General features: G+C 47.3%; 1 protein-coding gene across 2 annotated transcripts in view; it reads left to right on the forward strand.

Moving 5' to 3' along the window:
• MYO5B (myosin VB) overlaps positions 1-24,261 on the forward strand; it is a 414,634-nt gene that overhangs the window by 359,509 nt on the left and 30,864 nt on the right. Inside the window, exons 29-34 of one of the 2 annotated variants that reach the window (XM_040336856.1) lie at positions 2,778-2,866; positions 4,519-4,596; positions 9,917-10,115; positions 11,213-11,306; positions 13,534-13,677; positions 15,357-15,508. In XM_040336856.1, coding sequence (XP_040192790.1) covers positions 2,778-2,866; positions 4,519-4,596; positions 9,917-10,115; positions 11,213-11,306; positions 13,534-13,677; positions 15,357-15,508 — 756 coding nt within the window. The remainder of the gene's footprint in view (positions 1-2,777; positions 2,867-4,518; positions 4,597-9,916; positions 10,116-11,212; positions 11,307-13,533; positions 13,678-15,356; positions 15,509-24,261) is intronic. The other variant, XM_040336864.1, reaches the window with a different exon arrangement.

The raw sequence follows: 24,261 nt of genomic DNA on the forward strand, positions 1-24,261 counted from the left end.
CTACGGAAAGTGTAGTCTGATCCAGGTCATGTGACACATTAGTATGTCATGTGACTATAGTGATTAAAAGGAACAGCAAATTGTATCTCAATTTGATGTTTATGTTGTGTTTTATATATATATATATATATATATATATATATATATATATATATATATATATATATATATATACATACGATTTTGTTATTTTAATTTTTTGTACTGAACTTAAGTGCGAGCTGCTTTTATACACTTTATTATTTATCATTATTTTCATTATCACTATCATTAGCGCAGCGTTAGCCTTAGGGCTTCTCCTCTTTTTTTATATATATCTTTATTTTAACCACTTGCTTACCGGGCACATATACCCCCCTCCTGCCCAGGTGAAATTTCAGCTTCCGGCACTGCGTCGCTTTAACTGACAATTGCGTGGTCATGCGACGTGGCTCCCAAACAAAATTGACGCCCTTTTTTTCCCCAGAAATAGAGCTTTCTTTTGGTGGTATTTGATCACCTCTGCGGTTTTAATTTTTTGCACTATAAACAAAAAAAAGCAAACATTTTGAAAAAAAAATCTATATTTTTTACTTGTTGCTATAATAAATAGCCCAATTTTTTTTTCCAAAAAAAAAAAATTTCTCAGTCTAGGTCGATACGTATTCTTCTACATATTTTTGGTTAAAAAAAAAAATCGCAATAAGCGCTTACAAAATATGGGACAGAATTATTATTATTATTATTTTTATTTTTATTTTTTTATTTTACTAGTAATGGCGGCGATCTGCGATTTTTTATTGGGACTGCAACATTATGGCGGACAAATCGGACACTTTTGACACATTTTTGGCGCCATTCACATTTATACAGCGCTAGAAATATGCACTAATTACTGTATAAATGTGACTGGCATTGAAGGGGTTAACACTAGGGGGTGAGGAAGGGGTTAAATATGTACCCTAAATTGTGTTCTAACTGTGGGGGGAGGGGGGTGACTGGGGGAGGTGACCGATGCTGTGTCCCTATGTACAAGGGACACAGATCTCCTCTCTCCCCTGACAGGACGTGGAGCTCTGTGTTTACACACAGAGCTCCACTTCCCTGCTCTGTCATTACCGATCACGGGTACCTGGCGGACATCGCGACCGCCAGGCACGCGCATCGGCATCTCGGGGGCGCGCACGCGCCTACCCCGGCGCGCTCGCGCGCCCCCCAGTGGCCGGAGGAATCCAGGACGTCATATGACGTCCTGTTGGATTTTCAGAGCCACCATGAAGCCGTCATTTTACAATGACCCGGGGCTCAAGTGGTTAAAGTGTTATACAAAACAGATCAGAAACAGACAAAAAGGAAAAATAAAAAATCATAGAGAAAAAAAAAAGTGGTCACCATCATCCACATCCCTGTAAGACTATATCGTTGACCGGTGAGCTATATCGACACTATTTTATACCAATAACGGTCCTCCATTGTCCCAGACAATTGGTCCCTGTGGACATCCCCCTTCCCCATAAAGGACGAAGCAGGAGTACCATACTAACTTCAAATACTTTTTTTTTTTTTTTGAAAAGCCCAAGGCGTGTGAAACACACCCAAAAACTCCACCCGGTGCCCAAAAAATGTGCACACACATAAAGAGTAAAACACAAAAACGTGCAACGGGTGTTGCGTCTATCCTCCATAAAGAAGGACCTGACCCTGATCCTCCGGGGCGTTAGGCTCCAGACAGGGACTGAGGTACTTCACATGGTCTGTGCAGCCGAAGCCAGACGGACCCCATTTTTTGGAGGGTCTGACGAAAAAGAACCCACCCAAGTACTAGGTGGGGCTCCCCCGAAGGGAGACCCCATGAGAGCAGGCGAACTAAGCCAGAAGGCCATGTCCACCCACTCCCAGGATGTTCAGGGCAGGCCCGAGGAACTGCACCCTACTAATCACACTGTGATAAACGTGACACCAAACAAAAAAATACATAAAAGTGACGCTCACGGGGATAAATAAAAAGAAAGTGGGGGAGAAGGAAGATGAGGAAGAGTGAAAAGTGACCATCGTGCAATACGATGGCCGGCCTTCAAATACTATCTCAATTGACGTAGGGCTCACTACATGGTCGTAATACTTGTGATGCCGATGACCGGCATGGAGATAGCATGGAACCAACCTATTGCTCATTCATTGCAAACACTTGGTTCACACCTGGTTCGATGGCCAATTGGGTTCGGCAACCAAAGGGTTGTTTCGCCAGGATTAATTGTTTAAATTTGGCATCAGCTAGTGCTAGCAGAGCCGTGTCCAGGCTAAATGAGACTGAGACCGTCCCTGAAATGTGGTCTTTCCATGATGCCCAAGTGGAGTCAAATCTGTTTATGTTGTCTTTTGATTTAAAGGGATTGTAAAGGTTTGTTTTTTATTTTCTAAATAGGTTCCTTTAAGCTAGTGCATTGTTGGTTCACTTACCTTTTCCTTCGATTTCCCTTCTAAAAAAAAATGTTTTCTTTGTCTGAATTTCTCACTTCCTGTTCCACCTCAGTAAGCTGTTCTGGCTGACTAACCCCCAGACAGATGATGATTACTGAGGAGAAACAGGAAGTGAGAAATTCAGACAAAGAAAAAAAAACATTTAGAAGGGAAATGTAAGGAAAAGGTAAGTGACCCAAAAATGCACTAGCTTAAAGGAATCTCGAAAATAAAAAACGAACCTTTACAACCCCTTTAATGTTATGGTGTTTGTAAAATGGATCTTAAAACATGGCGATGTACGTGGCTAAAATACCCTTTTATGTCTCCTTTGTTAGGATAAAGAGAAAAACTGGGCAAACAGCGATAAAGAAATGGATCAGGATGATGCCATCGAGGCATATCATGGTGTCTGTGAGACCAACAGGTAATTTTATTTAAAAGTGGTAAAGGAGAGGGTTGCAGGAAACCCAAAATGACCGAGCAAACATACCTAATGTTACTAACAGATACTGTTCTAAAATGCTTTCAAATAGTCTCCCTATGCATGTCTGAGCTCTGCTATACAGAGGCTGATTTTTAGTCGAATTCAATTACCTACACTGGCCCAGATTCAGAGAGCAATTGCGCCTGCGTAACCATAGTTACGCAGCGCAATTGCTGACTTGCTCCGGCGTTACGAATGCTCCTGATTCAGGAACATCGTAACGCCGACTGCAGGCTAAAATCTGCGTGGCATAAGGCTCTTATGCCACGCAGATTTTAGGCTGTATTCTTGCGATGACCGCTAGGGGGCGCTCCCATTGTGCTCAGTGTATAGTATGCAAATTGCATACTAACACCGATTCACAATGTTGCGCGGGCCCTGCGTACGCAAGTTACGGAGTTTCCGTACAGCGTCTTTAACGTAAGGCTGCCCCTTCTAATAGTAGGGGCAGCCAATGCTAAAGTATACCGCCCTTCCCGCGTTGCGACGTTCAAATTTTACGTCGTTTGCGTAAGTGATTCGTGAATGGCGCTGGACGCCATTCACGTTCACTTTGAAGCAAATGACGTCATTTGCCGCAATGCACTTCAGGAAAGTTTCCCGACGGAGCATGCGCTCTACGCTCGGCGCGGGAGCGCGCCTAATTTAAATGATTCCCACCCCCTACGGGATCATTTACATTGCGTGCGCTTACGCCGGGCAGTTTTGCCGGCGCGCCCTCGCAATTTACGGAGCTACTGCTCCGTGAATCGAGGGCAGCGCAAAATATTTGCGGGGGCGCAGGGCAAAATCGTTGCCCTGCGCCTCCGCAAATAGAGCGCAGATCTCTTTGAATCTGGGCCATTGTCTACTTCCACTGACTCTGGGGCATTTACCCCCACTGGCCACAGTCCGGCCCTCCTAAAGTCTGACGGACAGTAAACTGACCCTTTGTTTGGAGATGCCTGTATTAGTGAATACCAAGCTGCATTAACCTGTGTATTTTATACCTAAATGGAACTCAGGTTTTAAGTAGAACCTCATGTAAAAGCGTCATGACAACATTAACATGACTGCCTTCCAGGGGCGGACTGACAACTCATGGGGCCCCTGGGCAATAGAGGATTATGGGGTCCCCAGGGCTCACAGATGGCCACCATGCCAGGAGGCAGTTCAGAGGCGGGGCAGCTACAATCTCGGGATTTTCACATCAAAAGCATGTCGGTTTCGGACATATCAGGGACAGATGTAAAAAAAAACACAGATTTTTAAATACTGTCCCTGGTTTTACTGAGCCTGGCAGCCCTGATGGGGCCCCCTAGTGGCATGGGGCCCTCGGGCAGTGCCCGAGTGCCTCAATGGTCAGTCCCGCCCCTGCTGCCTTCTTAGATTAGGGTATGGATAGAATTATTCCAGATAAGGGTAAAGGGCATTATTACAAAGTGTGTGTCCTGGAGGGCCTACCTCTGTACTAACTGCTATGATTTGTGATGATTGGTTGGGACAATGGAAAAGGTGGAAGTTCTCTAGCATGTCTGTCTTTCCTTCTGATTTGATGTCTTTCTCTCCAATCCTGTTTCTGCTTTTTTTTTCTCTCTGTCCTTTCTCTCTAGAAAGACTGAGGACTGGGGGTATCTGAATGAAGATGGTGAGCTGGGCCTGGCCTATCAAGGTTTAAAACAAGTGGCCAGGTTGACATTTCTTTTCTCTTACTTTCACTGACCTTGTCTGTCTTCTTGTCTATTTTTTTTTTTCATTTCACCTCTTGCCACTCCTTGGCCCGGATTCAGAAACGAGATCTGACGGCGTATCTCTGAGTGCGGGCCGTCGTATCTATGCGCCTGATTCTGAGAATCAGTTACGCATAGATTTCCCTAAGATCCGACCGGCGTAAGTCTCTTACAACGTCGTATCTTAGGCTGCATATTTACGCTGGCCGCTAGGTGGCACTTCCATATAGTTACGCAAGGAATATGCTAATTAGGTATTTACGCCGATTCAGAAACGTACGTCCCGCCGGCACACTTTTTTACGTCGTTTACGTTAGGCTTTTTTCGGCGTATAGTTCCCCCTGCTATATGAGGCGTAGCTAATGTTAAGTATGGACGTCGTTCCCGCGCCGAGTATTGAAAATTTTACGTCGTTTGCGTAAGTCGTTCGCGAATAGGGCTGGACGTCATTTACGTTCACATGAAATCCAATACGTCCTTGCGTCGTACTTTGGAGCAATGCACACTGGGATATTTCACGGACGGCGCATGCGCCGTTCACAAAAAACGTAAAATACGCGGGGTCAAGTGAAATTTATATAAAACACGCCCACAACATCCCCATTTGAATTAGGCGGGCTTACGACGCCACACATACGTTATGCCGCCGTAACTAAGGGCGCAAGTTCTTTCTGCATACGGAACTTGCGCCCAAAGTTACGGCGGCGTAACGTATCTGAGATACGTTACGCCCGCAGATAGATAGACGAATCTGAATCCGGGCCCTTATGTTTGATTCATTACAAATAGAAAAACAAATGTGGTGTTTGTTCTTAATGGGTCTGAACGGCACATAGCTGTAGTTCGGACCCCGGAACCTTGGATGACTGGACCATCAGACGCTGCAATCTGCAAGCTGACTCACTGGTAGCAGAGGAGTGTCGGGAGAGCAGGACCTGGGCGAGCAAGGGGTCTCGTCACAAGCTCCAACTTCAGCTGTTGCCTATAGTGACCAATTGAAATTATGTTGTCTCTCATAAAATTACAATTAAAACTTGATTGGTTGACATTAGCAACAGCTGAGTTGCTCCTTTTAATTTCTTTAGTTTTAAAGCAAACCTTGCTAAGGCTAGGTTCACACCACGATTTTACCATCTGATAAATGGACCGTTAAATCGGATGGAATCGTATGTGACAAAATCGTATGTAATCGTATGTCAAAATTTTCACTAAAAAATCGGATCCTGATTTTAAATAATGTCTGGGAAAAAGAAGATTTTTGAAGTTATGGATATTCAGGGGAACCCCGCCGTCAATTTAAAACAAAAATGACGTGCGGTTCCCCCTAAATATCCATAACCAGACCCTTCAGGTCTGGTATGGATATTCAGGGGAACCCCGCCGTCAATTTAAAACAAAAATGACGTGCGGTCCCCCCTAAATATCCATAACCAGACCCGTTATCCGAGCACGTTGACCTGGCCGGCTGCAGAAAAGAGGGGGGGACAGAGTGCGGCCCCCCCTCTCTCCTGAACCGCACCAGGCCACATGCCCTCAACATGGGGAGGATGTCCCCATGTTGATGGGGACAAGGGTCTCATCCCCACAACCCTTGCCCGGTGGTTGTGGGGGTATGCGGGCGGGAGGTTTATCAGAATCTGGAAGACCCCTTTAACAAAGGGGACCCCCAGATCCTGACCCCCCCCCCCTGTGTGAAATGGTAATGGGGTACACTGTACCTCTACCATTTCACGAAGGAAGTGTAAAGTATTGTAAAAAAAACACACTGACACCAAAGAATAAAGTCCTTTATTAAAAAAAAAAAAACATCCAGCGGTGACAAATCCACTCGTTCCCGGCTTCCTGCGTTGTCCTGATCCTGCGACGGCTGCGGGTGATCTCCCGCGATGAGAAGATCCAGCGTCGGGTGATCTCCGCTCCGGCGATGTGAAGATCCATCCATCCGGCGCAGCAGCATCCCGGACCTCCTCTCACCGCTGGGCACAGCCCAGCGAATGAGCGGCTGAAGCTGTGACATTTCTTATATAGAGGAGGCAGAGCCACCCGTCACGTGACCCTGCCCCCTCTGACGTACCTCTGCTACGTCACTGGGGAAGCCCAAGAAGAGGAAAGATTTCTGGCAAGATTTCTGGCTCCCAAGTGTCTTCTATACAGGTAATGAGTTGAGATTAGGATGACTCTCTTAAAGGGAGTGCTCCTAATCTCAGCTTGTTACCTGTATAAAAGACACCTGTCCACAGAAGCAATCGATCAATCAGATTCCAATCTCTCCACCATTTTTTTTTTTTTAAAAGCCTATGGCGTGTGAACACACCCAAAAACTCCACCCGGTGCTGAAAAAATGTGCACACACATAAAGAGTGTTCACAAAAACGTGCAGACGGGTGCAACGTCAAGGGGTCCTCCTGTGAAGAGGGACCCAAACCCTGATCCCCCGGGGCGTTAGGCTCCAGACGGGGACTGAGGTACTGTGGTCTGAGCAACCAAAGCCGACACGGACCCAACTTCCTCAGACGGACTGCCGAAACAGAACCCTCCCGGTACTAGGTGGGGCTCCCCCGAAGGGAGACCCCATGAGAGCAAGTGAACTAAGCCAGAAGGCCATGTCCACCTACTCCCAAGACGTTCAGGGCTGGCCCGAGGACCGGCACCCTAATAATCTCACAGTGAACAAAACGTGCACAAACAAAAATAAGACAAAAACGCGACAAACCTAGGCTTAAATTAAATAAAGTGGGGGAAAGGGATAGTGAGGAGGAGAGTGAAAGAATTGGTCATTGTGTTCAACAATGACCAGGCCCTCCAGCCAGGAATAAAAAATTCCTCCGGTCCTAGCCAAAAGGCCCGGCCCAGGAGGCAATCTCTCCACCATGGCCAAGATGAAAGAGCTGTCCAAGGAAGTCCGGAACAAGATTTTCAGCTTACACAAGGCTGAAATGGGGCTACAAGACCATCACCAAGCAGCTTGGTGAGAGGGTGACAACATTTGGGATTATTCGCAAATGGAAAAAACACAAAATAACTGTCAATCTCCCTTGGTCTGGGGCTCCATGCAAGATCTCACCTTGTGGAATTTCAATGATCATGAGAACGGTGAGGAATCAGCCCAGAACTACACAAGAGAATCTTGTCAATGGTCTCAAGGCAGCTGGGATCATAGTCACCAAGAAAACAATTGGTAACACACTATGCCATGAAGGACTGAAATTCCTTCAAGGCAAGGTACAAGCAAGGTCCCCCTGCTCAAGAAAGCACAAGTACAGGCCCGTCTGAAGTTTGCTAATGAAAATCTGAATGATTCAGAGGGAAACTGGGCGAAAGTGTTGTGGTCAGATGAGACCAAAATCAAACTCTTTGGCATCAACTCAGCTTGTCGTGTTTGGAGGAGGAGGAGGAATGCTGCATTTGACCCCAAGAATACCATCCCCACCATCAAACATGGAGGTGGGAACATTATGCTTTGGGTTTATTTTTCTGCTAAAGGGACAGAACAACTTCACTGCATCAAAGGGACGATGGATGGGGCTACGTACTGTCAAATTTTGGGCGAGAACCTCCTTCCCTCGGCCAGGGCATTGAAATGCCCTGGCTGATGGATGGGTATTCCAGCATGACAATGACCCACAACACATAGAGTGGCTCAAGAAGATTCCTAGACAGTCTCCAGACCTTCATCCCAAAGAAAATATGTGGGGGGAGCTGAAGGTTTGCGTTACCAAACGTTAGCCTTGAAACCTTAATGACTTGGAGAGGATCTGCAAAGAGGAGTGGGACAAAATCCCTCCTTAAATGTGTACAAACCTGGTGGCCAACTACAAGAAACGTCTGACCTCTGTGATTGCCAACAAGGGTTTTGCTACCAAGTCATGTTTTTTTGTCCACTTTAAGCTTGTCATAGACATAGGACCGTTGAGCATGAACATGTTCTAGAGACATGTCTATCGGCTGTCATATAAACATGTATGCTGGGCTTGCTTCAGCAGACAAATCATACATGTTTTAAGTTAACAGATCGGAGTGGAGTGGAAAGAGCAGGTATCCTCAAACTACGGCCCTCCAGCTGTTGCGGAACTACACATCCCATGAGGCATTGTAAAACTCTGACATTCACAGACATGACTAGGCATTAGGGTTGTCCCGATACCGATACTAGTACTAGTAGTAGTATCAGTATCGGGACCGATACTGAGCATTTGCGCGAGTACTTGTACTCGCGCAAATGCTCCCGATGCCTGACCCGATACTTTTTTTTCCCCCAGAGCTGGTGGAGAGGGGGTGGAGAGCGGGCGGAGCAGAGCAGTCCTTGTATGGAGGAGAGCTGCTGCCGCTGCCGCCTAGTCCCCTACAACAAAGCCAAGTCATCGTGCTCCACCCCCCCCCCCCTGCCGCCGCTGCCGACATCTAGTTAATTTGCGCTGGGGGAACAAAACAGCTTTCATTTGAATAACTGTGTGTTCCCCGCCGTGTCTCGTCATGTATGGACACTCCCCCTTGCCCAGAAACTTTGATAGACATATCACCCGTTCCAGGATTGGACGGGTGATATGTCTATCAATGTGCCCGGGCAAGGGGGAGTGTCTATACATGACGAGGCGTGGCGGGGAACACACAGTTATTCAAATGAAAGCTGTTTTGTTCCCCCAGCGCAAATTAACTAGATGTCGGCAGCGGCGGGGGGACGACTTGGCTTGCTCTTAGGGGGACACATGGCTGCATTAGGGACTTGGCTTTCTCTTAGGGGACACATGGCTGCATTAGGGACATGGCTGAATTAGGGACATGGCTGAATTAGGGACATGGCTGAATTAGGGACATGGCTGAATTAGGGACAAGGCTGCATTTGGGGACAAGGCTGCATTTGGGGACACATGGCTGCATTTAAAAAAAAGTATCGGTAATCGGTATCGGCGAGTACATGAAAAAAAGTATCGGTACTTGTACTCTGCCCTAAAAAAGTGGTATCGGGACAACCCTACTAGGCATGATGGGAATTGTAGTTCCTGAACAACTGGAGGGCCATAGTTTGAAGACCCATGGAATTGAGGAATGATTCGCAATGGGGTGACTTTTTCTAACCTTGAGAGTGGTCAGCAATAGTGTCATCTAGTCCCACAGGCACGGCATGCTTGCCTAATCCACCTGAAATTGGCTTGATTGGGTCACAGTTCTCCTATGTACTTGGAGTGGAGATTTTCCGCCTGTTTGGTAAAGTTTTCCAGAAGTTGAAACCCTTTGCTTGTTGTCAGTTGCTCACATCTAAATGTCCACATCTATCCCGCAGGATCCTGGAGGCTCAGCTACAGACCCAGAGCCAGCAGCACGAGGATGAGATGGAGGCAATGACTTCTCAGATCGAATCTCTGAAGGAAGAACTAGAGAAGCAGCAGCACTTTCTCTTCCAGGCACTGCAGCTCTCTCCTGAGGCTCAGGTGGAGTTCGGCATCCAGCAGGAAATCACACGACTCACCAATGAGAACCTGGTAAGATTCCACTCACCATAATGTTTTGGAGGAGTTCTTCTTTAACCAATTGAGACCCGCGCTATAGACGAAAGACGTCCACAGCGCGGCTCTCAAGTGCCGGGTGGATGTCCCTGGACGTCCTGTTGTTTACATTCCCTGCCCGCGCCACTGGGGGTGCACAGCGGGGAAACACTGTGCCCGGCACATCGCTGGAAAGCCGATGCGCGTGCCTGGCAGCCGCAATGTCCGCCAGGTACCCGCGATCGGCGGTGACAGCAGGGACGTGGAGCTCTGTGTGTAAACACAGAGCTCCACGTCCTGTCAGGGAGAGAGGAGACCAATGCTGTGTCCCTTGTACATAGGTACACAGCATCGGTCACCTCCCCCAGTCAGTGCCCCTCCACACACAGTTAGAACACACCCAGGGAATACATTTAACCCCTTCCTCACCCCCTAGTGTTAACCCCTTCCCTGCCAGTCACATTTATACAGTAATTAGTGCATTTTTTTAGCACTGATCGCTGTATAAATGTGAATGGTCCCAAAATTGTGTCAAAAGTGTCCGATATGTCCGCCGCAATATCGCAGGCCTGACAAAAAAAAACGCAGATCACCGCCATTACTAGTAAAAAAACAAATCGTAAATCTATCCCCTATTTTGTAGGCGCTATAACTTTTGCGCAAACCAATCAATATACGCTTATTGCGATTTTTTTTAACAAAAATATGTAGAAGAATACGTATCGGCCTAAACCGAGGAAAAAAAATATTAAAAAAAATTGGGATATTACTACAAAAAGTAAAAAATTTTGTTTTTTTTTTCAAAATTTTCTGTCTTTTTTTGTATATAGCGCAAAAAATAAAAACCGCAGAGGTGATCAAATACCACCAAAAGAAAGTTCTATTTGTGGGGAAAAAATAATAAATATGTAATTTGGGCACAGTGTTGTATGACCGCGCAATTGTCATTCAAAATGCGTCAGAGCTGAAAGCTGAAAATTGGTCTGGGCACGAAGGGGGTTTAAGTGGCCAGTAATGAAGTGGTTAAAGTACAACATTTTCCTTACAAGTTCCTCAGCTTAAGGAGATGTTCACATAGCTTTTTTTTCTAACAGGACCTAAAAGAATTGTTGGAGAAGTCAGAGAAGAATGAGAAGAAACTGAAGAAGCAGCTAAAGCTGTATCAGAAGAAGATGCAGGAAACAGAAGGTACGGTGCTTGGGGCCAGGCCATTTTTTGGTGCTGATACTAGGCTAATATAAATGTGTCCTAATCAGGTGTAGGCAAACCGCACCCTGCTGTTTAGTTCATGGGTATGCAGGGGACGAATCAGTGAATCTTCGTACTGAGATCTGGGTGCAGGTTGATCTCAGCCCAGGGACTTAAACCTTTTGGTGCCCATATGGATTCAAAATGGTAATGGTCTGCACCAAGCAAACATGTAAGGCAGTACAGAGAATAGGCAGGATCAACCAATCTAGGAATATATTTATGAAAGAAACACCTTGCTGGAGAGGAAGCTGTATCTGAGATTCTACAGTGCAAGGATCTCCCTGCTTCTGATTCATCCATTCTATGTTAGTGTGCTTCCACCACCTCGACTGTGGCTTCTTGAATATACCCCCATTGGTGATTGGAAAGGGGCGGGGGTGTAGCTCTCACACGAGGAAGCAAAGCCATGCTCCTCTACGAAGATGGCCACCTCCACACAGAGACATGGTGCAGAACAAGACATTTAGGGCCAGATTCAGAAAGCTTTTACGCTGGCGTATCTATTGATACGCCGCGTAAGTTAAAAGATGCACCATCGTATCTATGCCCTGTATTCAGGAACCTAGATATGCCTGAAATATGGCTTCAGCCGACCGACGTAAGTTGCCGTACGCCGTCGTATGTTGGATGAATATTTCCGCTGGCCGCAAGGGGCGCTTCCGTAGATTTACGCGTCGAATATGCAAATGACCTAGATACACCGATTCACGAACGTACTTGCGCCCGCTACGCCGTTTACGTAAGGCTTACGTCCGGCGTAAAGTTACCCCTGCTATATGAGGTGCAGATAATGCAAAGTATGGACGTCGGAACAAGCGTATATTTTTACGTCGTTTACGGAAGTCGCACGTGAATGGGGCTGTGCGTAGGTTATGTTCACGTCACAGGCATTGAGCCGGCGTATCTTAGGGAGTAAATTCGACGTGATACTGAGCATGCGCTCGCATGCGCCGTACGATCAGCGCTTCATTTACATGGGGTCACGATTCATTTCAATACAACACGCCCCCTACCAGCCTACTTTGAATTAGGCGGGCTTACGCCGGACCATTTTCGCTACGCCGACGTAACTTACGGAGCGAGTGCTTTGTGAATACAGTACTTGCCTCACTAAGTTACGTCGGCGTAGCGCATATGAGATGCGCTACGCCCAACTAAATATACGCTCAGGTACGTGAATCTGGCCCGATAAGTCAGTAATGGCAATAGGTCAGTGACAGTGAGAGCCAAGGCAATACTGGTGATTAGTTCTTTGTCCTCTGCTTTTCTTCATTTGGCCACAGCTTCCAGAGATCAGTTCCCCTTTAACCTTTCTCTACTCTATCCACCAGTAAAAAACACGCTTTGTTTGGGTTTTGCATGCATTACAGCAATGTTAGTTTCTTCCGGTGAGCTGTGGAATTAAATACGTACCGTAATTACGTATGTGCCATATTGAAAGTAACAACTGAGTTCGGCTGGGTTCACACTACTACACTACTTTCATCCTACTTTGCTCTGTGTTCAATGTTTCCCTATGAGAGCGTCTTGTAGTGTCCTACACAAGTCGGTCCGACTTTGAAAATGCTCCCTGTACTACTTTTGGTCCTACATTGATCCTACTTCAGGCCCATTGAATATCATTGAAGTCGGACCAAAGTAGTATCCTGTTCATGAAAGTAGGATGGATGTAGGACCAATGTAGGATAAATGTAGGACCAATGTAGCAGAGCAAAGTAGGATGAAAGTAGTGTAGTAGTGTGAACCCAGCCTTAATTTCCTTGCAATCAAGGGCCTGTCTAGCATTAACTTAGCATTACCTGGTGAATTATGTAATCATCTACTCCAGTGTTTCTCAACTCCAGTCCTCAAGGCGCCCCAACAGGTCATGTTTTCAGGCTTTCCATTATTTTGCACAGGGGATTTAATCAGTCTCACTGCCTTAGTAATTACCACAGCCATTTCATTTGAGGGAAATCCTGAAAACATGACCTGTTGGTGCGCCTTGAGGACTGTAGTTGAGAAACACTGATCTACTCTGAGCTATCCCTATGGCTATATATTGAAGGCGGATTGTCTGCAGTTAATAACTGGAAATGTCCAAAACCTCCAAACCCAGAGATGTGCAAAATAGTGGCATTGATGGCTCTAGCATGTGCAATGGTGTTGTTTTTCCTCAATGCAGGGACTTCAGACTTTGTCCAACCAGAGCGGAAGCAGCCAGAGCTGACCAGGCAGGTGACGGTACAGCGCATCGAGAAGGACTTCCAGGGCATGCTGGAGTATTATAAGGAGGACGAGCCTCTCCTCGTCAGGAACCTCGTATTAGGTCAGTAAAATTCCGGGCAAGCAGATAAGGACATCATTTTAGTTCACTTGGTGCACACACGCTGAAAGTTAAAAGCAGGTTTGCAGTTAGAATGCCCGCTCTGCAAGCTGATGATTAAGAGGAAGAGGTACATTTACACATATACAATTGAGCTCAAAAGTTTGCATACCCTGGCAGAAATTGTGAAATGTTGGCATTAATATTGAAAATATGACTGATCATGACAAAAAACTGTCTTTTATTTAAGGATAGCGATCACATAGCCATTTATTATCACATAGTTTTTTGGATCCCTTTTAAATCATAATAACAGAAATCGCCCAAACGGTCCTGATAAAAAGTTTACATACCTTGGAATGTTTGGCCTTGGTACAGACACAGAAGGTGACACACAGGTTAAAATGGCTATTAAAGGTTAATTTCTCACATTTGTGGCTTTTTAAATCACAATTAGTGTCTGTGTATAAATAGTCAATGGGCCGGATTTAGAAAGAGATACGACGGCGTATCTCCTGATACGCCGTCGTATCTCTGAGTTCCGCCAGTCGTATCTATGCGACTGATTCAGAGAATCAGTTACGCATAGATATCCCTAAGATCCGACAGGTGTAAGTGTCTTACACCGTTGGATCTTAGGCTGCAATTCCAGGCTGGCCGCTAGGTGGCGCTTCCGTATTTTTACGCGAGGAATATGCAAATGAGGATTTACGCCGATTCAGAAACGAACGACCACCCGGCGCTTTTTTTTGTACGTCGTTTGCATTCGGCTTTTTCCGGCGTATAGTTACCCCTGCTATATGAGGGTTAGCTAATGTTAAGTATGGCCGTCGTTCCCGCGCCGAGTTTTGAAATTTTACGTTGTTTGCGTAAGTCATTCGCGAATACGGCTGGACGTAATTTACGTTCACGTCGAAAGCAATGACGTCCTTGCGACGTCATTTAGAGCAATGCACACTGGGATATTTTACAGACGGCGCATGCGCCGTTCAAATAATACGTCAAAAAACGCGGGGTCAAGTTAGATTTAAATAATACACGCCCCCAACATCCCCATTTGAATTACGCGGCCTTACGCCGCAACACATACGTTACGCCGCTGTAACTAAGGGCACAAGTTCTTTCTGAATTAGGACTCGCGCACAAAGTTAGAGCGGCGTAACGTATCGGAGATACATTACGCGGGCCGGACAGATACGCTCAGGTATCTGAATCCGGCCCAATGAGTTTGTTGGCTCTCACATGGATGACCTAAGCAGGCTAGACACTGAGCCATGAGGGGGTAGAAAAGAACAGTCAAAAGACCTGCGTAACAAGGTAATGAAACTTTACAGAGATGGAAAAGGATATAAAAAGATATCCAAAGCCTTCAATTTGCCAGTCAGTACTGTTCATTCACTTATTAGGAAGTGGAAATATTGGGGGTTTTTGATACCAAGCCAAAGTCAGGTAGATCAATAAAGCAGGCTATTCTTCCAATGCGCTTAAGGAGGTTGTAAACTTCATAAAAAAACCCCCCCCCCCCCCCGGTCTTTCACATAAAATCCCAATAAAATACATTTACGTTTTTGGTTGTAACATGACAAAATGTGGCAAATTTCAAGGAGTGTGAATACTTTTTCAATATAGATCTGCTGTTAACCATCATCCGTCCCCCTTTATAATTGTTCTATCTCTTACAGACCTGAAGCCTGAGCTGACCTCTGCGACCGTGCCGTGTCTGCCCGCGTACATCTTGTTTATGTGCATCAGACACGCCGACTATATTAATGACGATCAAAAGGTCCACTCGCTGCTCACCTCCACCATCAATGGCATCAAGAAAGTGCTTAAGGTAAAAGCTCAGCGTCTAGCAGTGTAGATAACATACTGCAGAAATGATATGTCTCCATTATAGTATGCATTGAAAATGGATATTTCAGTCAATGACGTTCTTCCAATCAATTATAATTTTCACTCCTTACTTTTACATTTTTTTATATTTCTGTACAGCAACCTACAAGCTCTGTTAAGCCTCGTACACACACGTGGTTTTCTCGGCAAGAAAGCTGCTGGGAGAGCCTTTTGCCGAGAAAACCGTTCATGTGTATGGTTTCTCGTTGGGAAAACTGCTGGGAATCTCAACAAGAAAAATAGAGAACCTGCTCTCTATTTTTCTCTTCTTGATTCTCGGCAGAGTGTTTCCTGCCGAGAAAAACGTTTGTGGGTATGCTTACCTGTCTCCAGGTAAGCCTGCGCATGCTCGAAAAGAATTTGACGCATGCGCAGTAGCATACAAGGGCAGTGTAGGGTGTAGCAAGATGGCGGTGACAGCATCGAATGTGACGCGCGCAGGCTCGTCGTAGTTGATGACGTCGCCCGCGTTCTTGCCATTTAAAAGAACGGCGGTTCTTTTGAATGGCCGTGTGTGCACAGGGCTTGGCTTGGCAAGCTTGCCGGGAATCCCGTCGGGAAAACCGACGTATTTTTCTCGACGGGATTCCTGCCCGAGTGTACAGGGCTTTACATTATAAAACTGAGACTTAATCACTTGTCCACAGGAGGACGTCATATGACATCCTCCACTTTGTGCGGTGATATCTGAATGATGGGTGCAGCTACAGGCATCATTCAGATATCGCTGTCTTCAGCCACAGATTCTGTGCACGATAAGAACGATCCACTGCTTGATCGTTCTTATAGGCAGCGGGAGGGGACGCCCCCCCCCCCCCCTTCCGCCGCCATCCGGTGCTTCTCCGGGCTCTCCCGTGCCATCGGGGGCCCGGAGAGCGAATTGGTCGGCGCTGCTGGAAAGCATAGAGATAACTGGTGACCAGATAGATGGTCACCAGTCATCTCTATGACCGTCGGAGGCCCGGGCGCAACATTATGACGTCACACCCGGTACCCAGGAAGTAAACAAAGCCGCAACTGCGGCTGCCGGCATGTGATCAGTGATTTTTTTTTCACCGATTTCATGCTTGTAAGCCCGTAGGAGAGATGTGGGGTCTTATTGACCCCACATCTCTCCATAAAGAGGACCTGTCACACTGATTCCTATTACAAGGGATGTTTACATTCCTTGTAATAGGAATAAAAGTTAACAAAAAAAAGTGTAAAATAAAAAAATTAAGTAAAATTAAAATAAAATTAAAAACATTTTTTTTTCAAAACACCCCTGTGCCCGTTAACTCACGCGCAGAAGTCAACACGCATGCAAGTCCCGCCCACATATGTAAACGCCGTTCAAACCCCACGTGAGGTATCGTCGCGTGCGTAAGAGCGTATGCAACAATTCTAGCACTAGAGCTTCTCTGTAACTCGAAAATAGTAACCTGTGAAAAATGTTAGAGTCACCTATGGAGATTTTTAAGTACCGAAGTTTGGCGCCATTCCATGAGTGTGCGCAATTTTAAAGCGTGACATGTTGGGTATCTATTTACTCAGCGTAACATCATCTTTCACATTATAGAAAAGAATTGGGCTAACTTTACTGTTTTGTTATTTTTTAATTCATGAAACCGTTTTTTTTTCCCCAAAAAAGGCGTTTGAAAAATTATTGCGCAAATACCATGTGAGAAAAAAAGCTGCAATGACTGCCATTTTATTCCCTAGGGTGTCTGCTAAAAAAAATATATATATAATGTTTGGGGGTTCTGATTCATTTTCGAGCAAAAAAATTGTGATTTTTACATGAAGGAGAGAAGTGCCAAAATAGGCCCGGTGATCAAGTGGTTAAAGTTCTCAGAGGTAGTTATTTTTCTCTGAAGCCTCAGCTCTATATTCTGTCCTAAAAAACTACATCTGACATTATCAGAGCCTGCACAGGATAGACTTTAAACATGATGTATGCCATCAACTTCATGGACTTCCAAAATCTTTTATATTCATAGAGGTTCATTCCTACCAATGGGTTGCTTTGAAAAAAGAGCTGCATGTTGCAGTTTTGTTGGATCGACATTTCAAAATGTAATTGGATGGGGCGAGGGCCTTGAAAAATGCTTGATAGTTTGTGCATTTTGAAACCTTTTTGGTGAGAATAAACCCCCAGTGCTCCTGAGAAAGACTACACAACAAAAACATTTTCTGGAAACATTATCAGCGATAACTTATCTATAACTTATCTATAACTAATTTATAGTAAGAGTTGTAGCTGTAATTATTTTCATTATGTAAGTCCCTCCAGACTTTTTAAACAAAGGTGCCAGTTTTCTGTCTTTCAAACTTTAGGGGGGCCGGACTGTGGCCAGTAGGAGTAGTAAATGTCCTGGTGTCAGTGGGAGTAAACACTGTCCAATCTTTTGTATTAGGGAAGGAATAGTGTCCCATTGTTTGGTGTCAATGGGAGGAATAGTGTCCCATCGTTGGTGTCAGTGGGAGGAATAATGCTCCAATGTTGGTGTCTGTGGGAGGAATAGTGCTCCAATGTTGGTGTCAGTGGGAGGAATAATGCTCCAACGTTGGTGTCAGTGGGAGGAATAGTGCTCCAACGTTGGTGTCAGTGGGAGGAATAGTGCTCCAACGTTGGTGTCAGTGGGAGGAAAAGTGCTCCATCGTTGGTGTCAGTGGGAGGAAAAGTGCTCCATCGTTGGTGTCAGTGGGAGGAATAATGCTCCAACGTTGGTGTCAATGGGAGGAATAGTGCTCCAACGTTGGTGTCAGTGGGAGGAATAGTGCTCCAACGTTGGTGTCAGTGGGAGGAATAGTGCTCCAACGTTGGTGTCAGTGGGAGGAATAGTGCTCCATCGTTGGTGTCAGTGGGAGGAAAAGTGCTCCAACGTTGGTGTCAGTGGGAGGAATAGTGCTCCATCGTTGGTGTCAGTGGGAGGAAAAGTGCTCCAATGTTGGTGTCAGTGGGAGGAATAATGCTCCAACGTTGGTGTCAATGGGAGGAATAGTGCTCCAACGTTGGTGTCAGTGGGAGGAATAGTGCTCCAACGTTGGTGTCAGTGGGAGGAATAGTGCTCCAACGTTGGTGTCAGTGGGAGGAATAGTGCTCCAACGTTGGTGTCAGTGGGAGGAATAGTGCTCCATCGTTGGTGTCAGTGGGAGGAAAAGTGCTCCAATGTTGGTGTCAGTGGGAGGAATAATGCTCCAACGTTGGTGTCAGTGGGAGGAATAATGCTCCAACGTTGGTGTCAATGGGAGGAATAGTGCTCCAACGTTGGTGTCAGTGGGAGGAATAGTGCTCCAACGTTGGTGTCAGTGGGAGGAATAGTGCTCCAACGTTGGTGTCAGTGGGAGGAATAGTGCTCCAACGTTGGTGTCAGTGGGAGGAATAGTGCTCCAACGTTGGTGTCAATGGGAGGAATAGTGCTCCAACGTTGGTGTCAGTGGGAGGAATAGTGCTCCAACGTTGGTGTCAGTGGGAGGAAAAGTGCTCCATCGTTGGTGTCAATGGGAGGAATAGTGCTCCAACGTTGGTGTCAGTGGGAGGAATAGTGCTCCAACGTTGGTGTCAGTGGGAGGAATAGTGCTCCAACGTTGGTGTCAGTGGGAGGAATAGTGCTCCAACGTTGGTGTCAGTGGGAGGAATAGTGCTCCATCGTTGGTGTCAGTGGGAGGAAAAGTGCTCCAATGTTGGTGTCAGTGGGAGGAATAATGCTCCAACGTTGGTGTCAGTGGGAGGAATAATGCTCCAACGTTGGTGTCAATGGGAGGAATAGTGCTCCAACGTTGGTGTCAGTGGGAGGAATAGTGCTCCAACGTTGGTGTCAGTGGGAGGAATAATGCTCCAACGTTGGTGTCAGTGGGCGGAAAAGTGCTCCAATGTTGGTGTCAGTGGGAGGAATAATGCTCCAACGTTGGTGTCAGTGGGAGGAATAATGCTCCAACGTTGGTGTCAATGGGAGGAATAGTGCTCCAACGTTGGTGTCAGTGGGAGGAATAGTGCTCCAACGTTGGTGTCAGTGGGAGGAATAGTGCTCCAACGTTGGTGTCAGTGGGAGGAATAGTGCTCCAACGTTGGTGTCAGTGGGAGGAATAGTGCCCCACCCACCATTGGAGCACAGGTGTGTGAGGAGGAAGGTGTGTGAGAAGCTGCTGTGTGAGAAGGGAGTTGCCTGGAAATCTCTCCCAGCTCTCCTGGCCCCTTTTCTGGGGAAGCCATGGAGGGCAGCGGGGCCTCCCCTGCTGGAGGCTCTCAGCCATCTCCTGGGCCATCTGCTGACATGTCTGCCCCTCTACAAGCCTCAGCTGGTGATCTCTCTGCCCCTGGTGTGGATGAAGGCTCGGAGGCCATTCGGGAGCGAGTGGTGGCCGGCATAAAAGTCCTAAACCGGGAGAGGGACAAGCTGTACAAGCTACGTGCGGAGCTGAAGCGCCTGCGAAGGCAACGTGAAGGCTTGCATAGTCTGAAACGCGGATCCATGGATCCAGAGATCCAATTGGCCAAGGTCCGTGTGGACCACCAGGAGACCATCGTGGCCATAATGGAGGGAAGGGATGGTCCTTTCAAGGAAAAGTTCTCCAACGAAAGGAGGTTTGCAAAGGTGACAAAGATGGAGGTGGAGGAGGAGGAGACCCCCAGTTCTGACCCCCTGCCCCCCCAGGGAGAGGTAAGCACCCCAATGCCTTCCCAGGACTCAGGAGGCATGCTGAGGGTGATCCAGGTAATGGAGTCTCCTGTGCGGGGGGATCAGATGGTTTTCAATGATGAAGATATTGCAGATGGTGTACCTGATAAAGTAAAGCCTGCTAAGCCCCATGTTGTGAATAAGACTGTGTTTGTACCATCTAGCACCATGCCTGATAATGTGCCTAATAATCAGAATGTATGCAGTAATAATGTGCCTGCTGAGGCTGCAATGCAGCAAGAGATCCGTTTAAAAAATGACATTTCTGTGAAGGAACTGCAAGTCCCAGCAGAACCCATTAACCCTCCTGATGCTGAGACCAGAGCTGATTGCCCCACTGCTTCTCTGGACTCCACAGCGCAGCATCAGGCGACAGCTGGTACTGCAGCAGCAACAGTGACTGTTCCTGATGGGAATGTGTGTGTGACTGATAAAAATCATCTCAGTTCAGGTGGGATGGACAATGGTCCCAGTTCAGGTGGGATGGACAATGGTCCCATTTCAGGTGGGATGGACAATGGTCCCATTTCAGGTGGGATGGACAATGGCCCCATTTCAGGTGGGATAGACAATGGTCCCATTTCAGGTGGGATGGACAATACTAACTCTGTTCATGCAGATAAAGTGACTTCAGTGTGGGGTCTTGGCCCCAATAAACCCACTTTCGCTCAGGTGGTACGCTCTGTCCCTGGCAGCTCCGCCCCCAAGCAGGGTTTTCCCCTGCGAGCTACCACCTCAAGCCCCCCGGGATATGGTCTTGGGTCTCTGGCTTCTGCTGGGGGCCCAAGACGTAATGTTGTCATCTTGAAATGGGAAGGTGGTGCAATCCCCCCTGCAAGGCGTGCAGTGGTGGATTTAATTCTAGAAATGGGTTTTGGGGTTAACGATCTCTATGCTTTTATTCATGTGTCAGGGACGCGGGAGTATACAGTCAGTTTCACCAAGCCAGAGGGTCTTGACCTGTTCTGGGAACGATATGAGGCCCGGTGCAGGTCAAGACCCGAATGGGAGAGTCTGGCCCCAGTTGCGATTTCGCAGCAGTCAACAGTAAAAAAGATCACTATCATCCTCACCAATGAGAGCGTCCCTGCCAGGGATCTGGAGGTCTGGTTGAGGAACTATGGGGAAGTTTTGACCAAACCCAGTAAAATATTAGATGAGCGTAACATCTGGACTGGGGGATGGTCGGTAACAGTCAGGCTGGCCAGGGATGGAAATGTTGTCCGTCACCTGCCCTCCTCGGCTTTCATAGGGAGGGATAGGATGACCGTCTTCTACCCTGGTCAGCCGAAGCTGTGCCACCGCTGTGGAGAGAGGGGGCACCTTAGCTCCTCCTGTTCGGCCTTGATATGCTCAGTGTGTCGGGGTCAGGGTCATATGGCCAAGGACTGCACCCAGAAGATCAGGTGCAACCTGTGCCTGCGACTTGGCCACCCTTATAGCAGATGCCCTGAGGCCTGGCACAATATGGAGAAGGAGGTAGTGGATGAGATGTCAAGGCTGGACAGGATGGAGGGGGAGGCCCCTGGTGTACCATCCTCCGCTGCGGTGACCGACCCCCCTGGTCCTGCTCAGGATCCCTCCCCAGTTTCCTCCCAGTTCCCTCCCCAGTTCCTGTGACCACCCCTTCTGTGTCTGTAAGTACTCCTTCTGTATCTGTATCTGTGTCCCCCCAGCCTACTGTACCCGCTCCTCTTGTGTCAGAACCTTCCAAGTCTGTGCCCCCTGAGTCAGTTACCCCCCAGAAGTCTATCCCTGTTAAGTCGGATTTACCCCCCCCATCAGGAGTGATAGCGGGTACTAAAAAGGTCGCTTCAGAGAAAAAAACAAGGGATGAGGGCATCTCTGAGGCTGACCTCAAGTACCTGGAGGAGAGAAGGAAGGTTGGGCGGCGGAAGAAGCAGGCGGTGAGGACGGAACGGGGACGGGAAGCTCCGGTGCATGTCTCCACCCGTCGTAGGTCCTCTAGGTGGGACATTTCGTCATCTGGCGCTTCTTCAGAGCTGAGCTCTGAGTCAGAGATGGAGTTGGAGGCGGCCTCAAGAAAGAGGGAGGCTTCTGGTGATGAGCAGCAGAGGGGAGCTAAGAAGCAATCCACCCAATAACCCAAATGGCGGTTCCCCCTCCGTTAAAAGTGGCGACAATAAATGTCGCCAGCATTAAGTCAGTGAGAGCTCGTTCTATGGCCTTCTTTTTGTTCAGCCAATTAGATGCTGAAATTTTATTTTTGCAAGAGACTAGGCTCACCTCCTTGGCAGATATTCATATGGCCAAGAGAGAGTGGAGGTATGGTCCATCTTACTGGTCTCTTGCGGCCGAGCCTTACGGCGGTGTGGCGGTGTTGTTTAAAACCGGCATGGTAACTGTCCGGCGGGTTATTGAGGTGGAGATTGGGAGATGTATGGTCTTAGACGTCCTTGTGGGAGGGCAGGACCTGCGCCTAATTAATATCTATGGGCCGCACACAAAGTGGGACAGGAAATGCCTTTTTACAAGGATCAAGCCATTTCTTTTTACATCCCGGCAAGTGGTCTTTGGAGGTGACTTTAATACAGTAACTAGGCCCAAGGACAGGAAGGCCTTCAAGGACAGGCTGGGATATGATAGCGTTTTTTTAAATAGTATGGTTAGGGATGCTGGTCTTGTGGATGTGCACATTGCGCACCTCCCGGATGACACCGGGTTCACCTTTCATCGTGGTAATAGTCAGAGTAGGATAGACAGGTTTTTTTTGAAGGAGGCCTCTGCTTTCTCACCCCCAGTGGTGCAGGCAGTAGAGTTCTCTGATCACTGTATGCTATCTGTGGCCCTGAATGCTTCAGACGCCCCTCAGAGAGGAAAGGGCATCTGGAGATTGAATTCGACTCTACTCAAGGAAGAACATGTTAGACAATCCTTTGAGGAATTCTTTCAGGCACAGGTGACCCTCCTGGACTTTTGTAGCAGCAAGGCTGAGTGGTGGGAGCTGACCAAAAAGAGGATCGCTGGATTCTTCAGGGGCCTAGCCAATAGAACACAGTTTAATAAATACATGACCTACCAACGTTTGCGGAGGAAGCTGGATATTCTTGTCTCGAGAGGAGGAGATCCTGGGGCAATCTCTGAAGTGAAACTCCTTCTCAGGAAGTGTCAATATGACCGGCATGCCTCTTTGGTTCTGGAGAGGGACTATGGGAAGTACCACTCGCCTGACCCTTACCAGAACTGCAAACAAGGTGTAGCTGTTAAAGCGGTCGTTGGCCTTAAGGACAGTACAGGTTCCGTGACAAAGTCCAGGTCAGGGATTCTGGAGGTCGTGAGGTCCTTTTATGCCGACCTTCTTGGAAGGAAAGAGCTTGACCGTGACAAGATGGAAAGCTTTTTGGACTCTACTCCAGGTCTAAATGGTGGAGATGTTCCATTGATGAATTTGACAGAGGAGATCACAGTTGAAGAGGTGATGAGGGCAATTGAACAGCTTGCCATCAAAAAGTCACCCGGACCGGATGGCTTGACGGCTGAGTTCTACAAAGCCTTTAAGTCTATTCTGGCCCCACATTTGGTAGAGGTTTTTAACAGTTGTCTTGCTGAGGGGGTGCTATCCCCTTCCATGAGGCACTCGGCTGTGATTCTTCTGTCAAAGGGTAAAGATCCTTCGATGATTGAGAATTGGCGCCCCATCAGCCTTCTTAATGTCGATAGAAAGATACTGGCGAAGATATTTTTCTGGCGCCTGTCGTCAGTAGCAGAGTCTTTGCTTTCTCGCCATCAGCACTGTTCGGTCCAGGGTAGGAGTACCTTCACAGCGGTGTTAGCTGTCCGGGAGGCCTTGGAGCGGTGCAGGGCTGCAGGCTGGGGAAAGTACTTGCTGACATTGGATCAGGCAAAGGCTTTTGATCGTGTTAACCATGAGTACCTGTGGTTGCTCCTTAGTAAGTACGGTCTGCCGGGTGGTTTTGTTGATTGGCTGAAAGTCTTGTATAAGGGGGCAGAAAGCTTCCCTCTTGTTAATGGTTGGGTTGGGCAGTCCTTTGAGGTTGGCTCCGGGGTGCGC

Source organism: Rana temporaria, chromosome 1, assembly GCF_905171775.1.
Source record: "Rana temporaria chromosome 1, aRanTem1.1, whole genome shotgun sequence".
In the NCBI taxonomy this organism is placed as follows: Eukaryota; Metazoa; Chordata; class Amphibia; order Anura; family Ranidae; genus Rana; species Rana temporaria.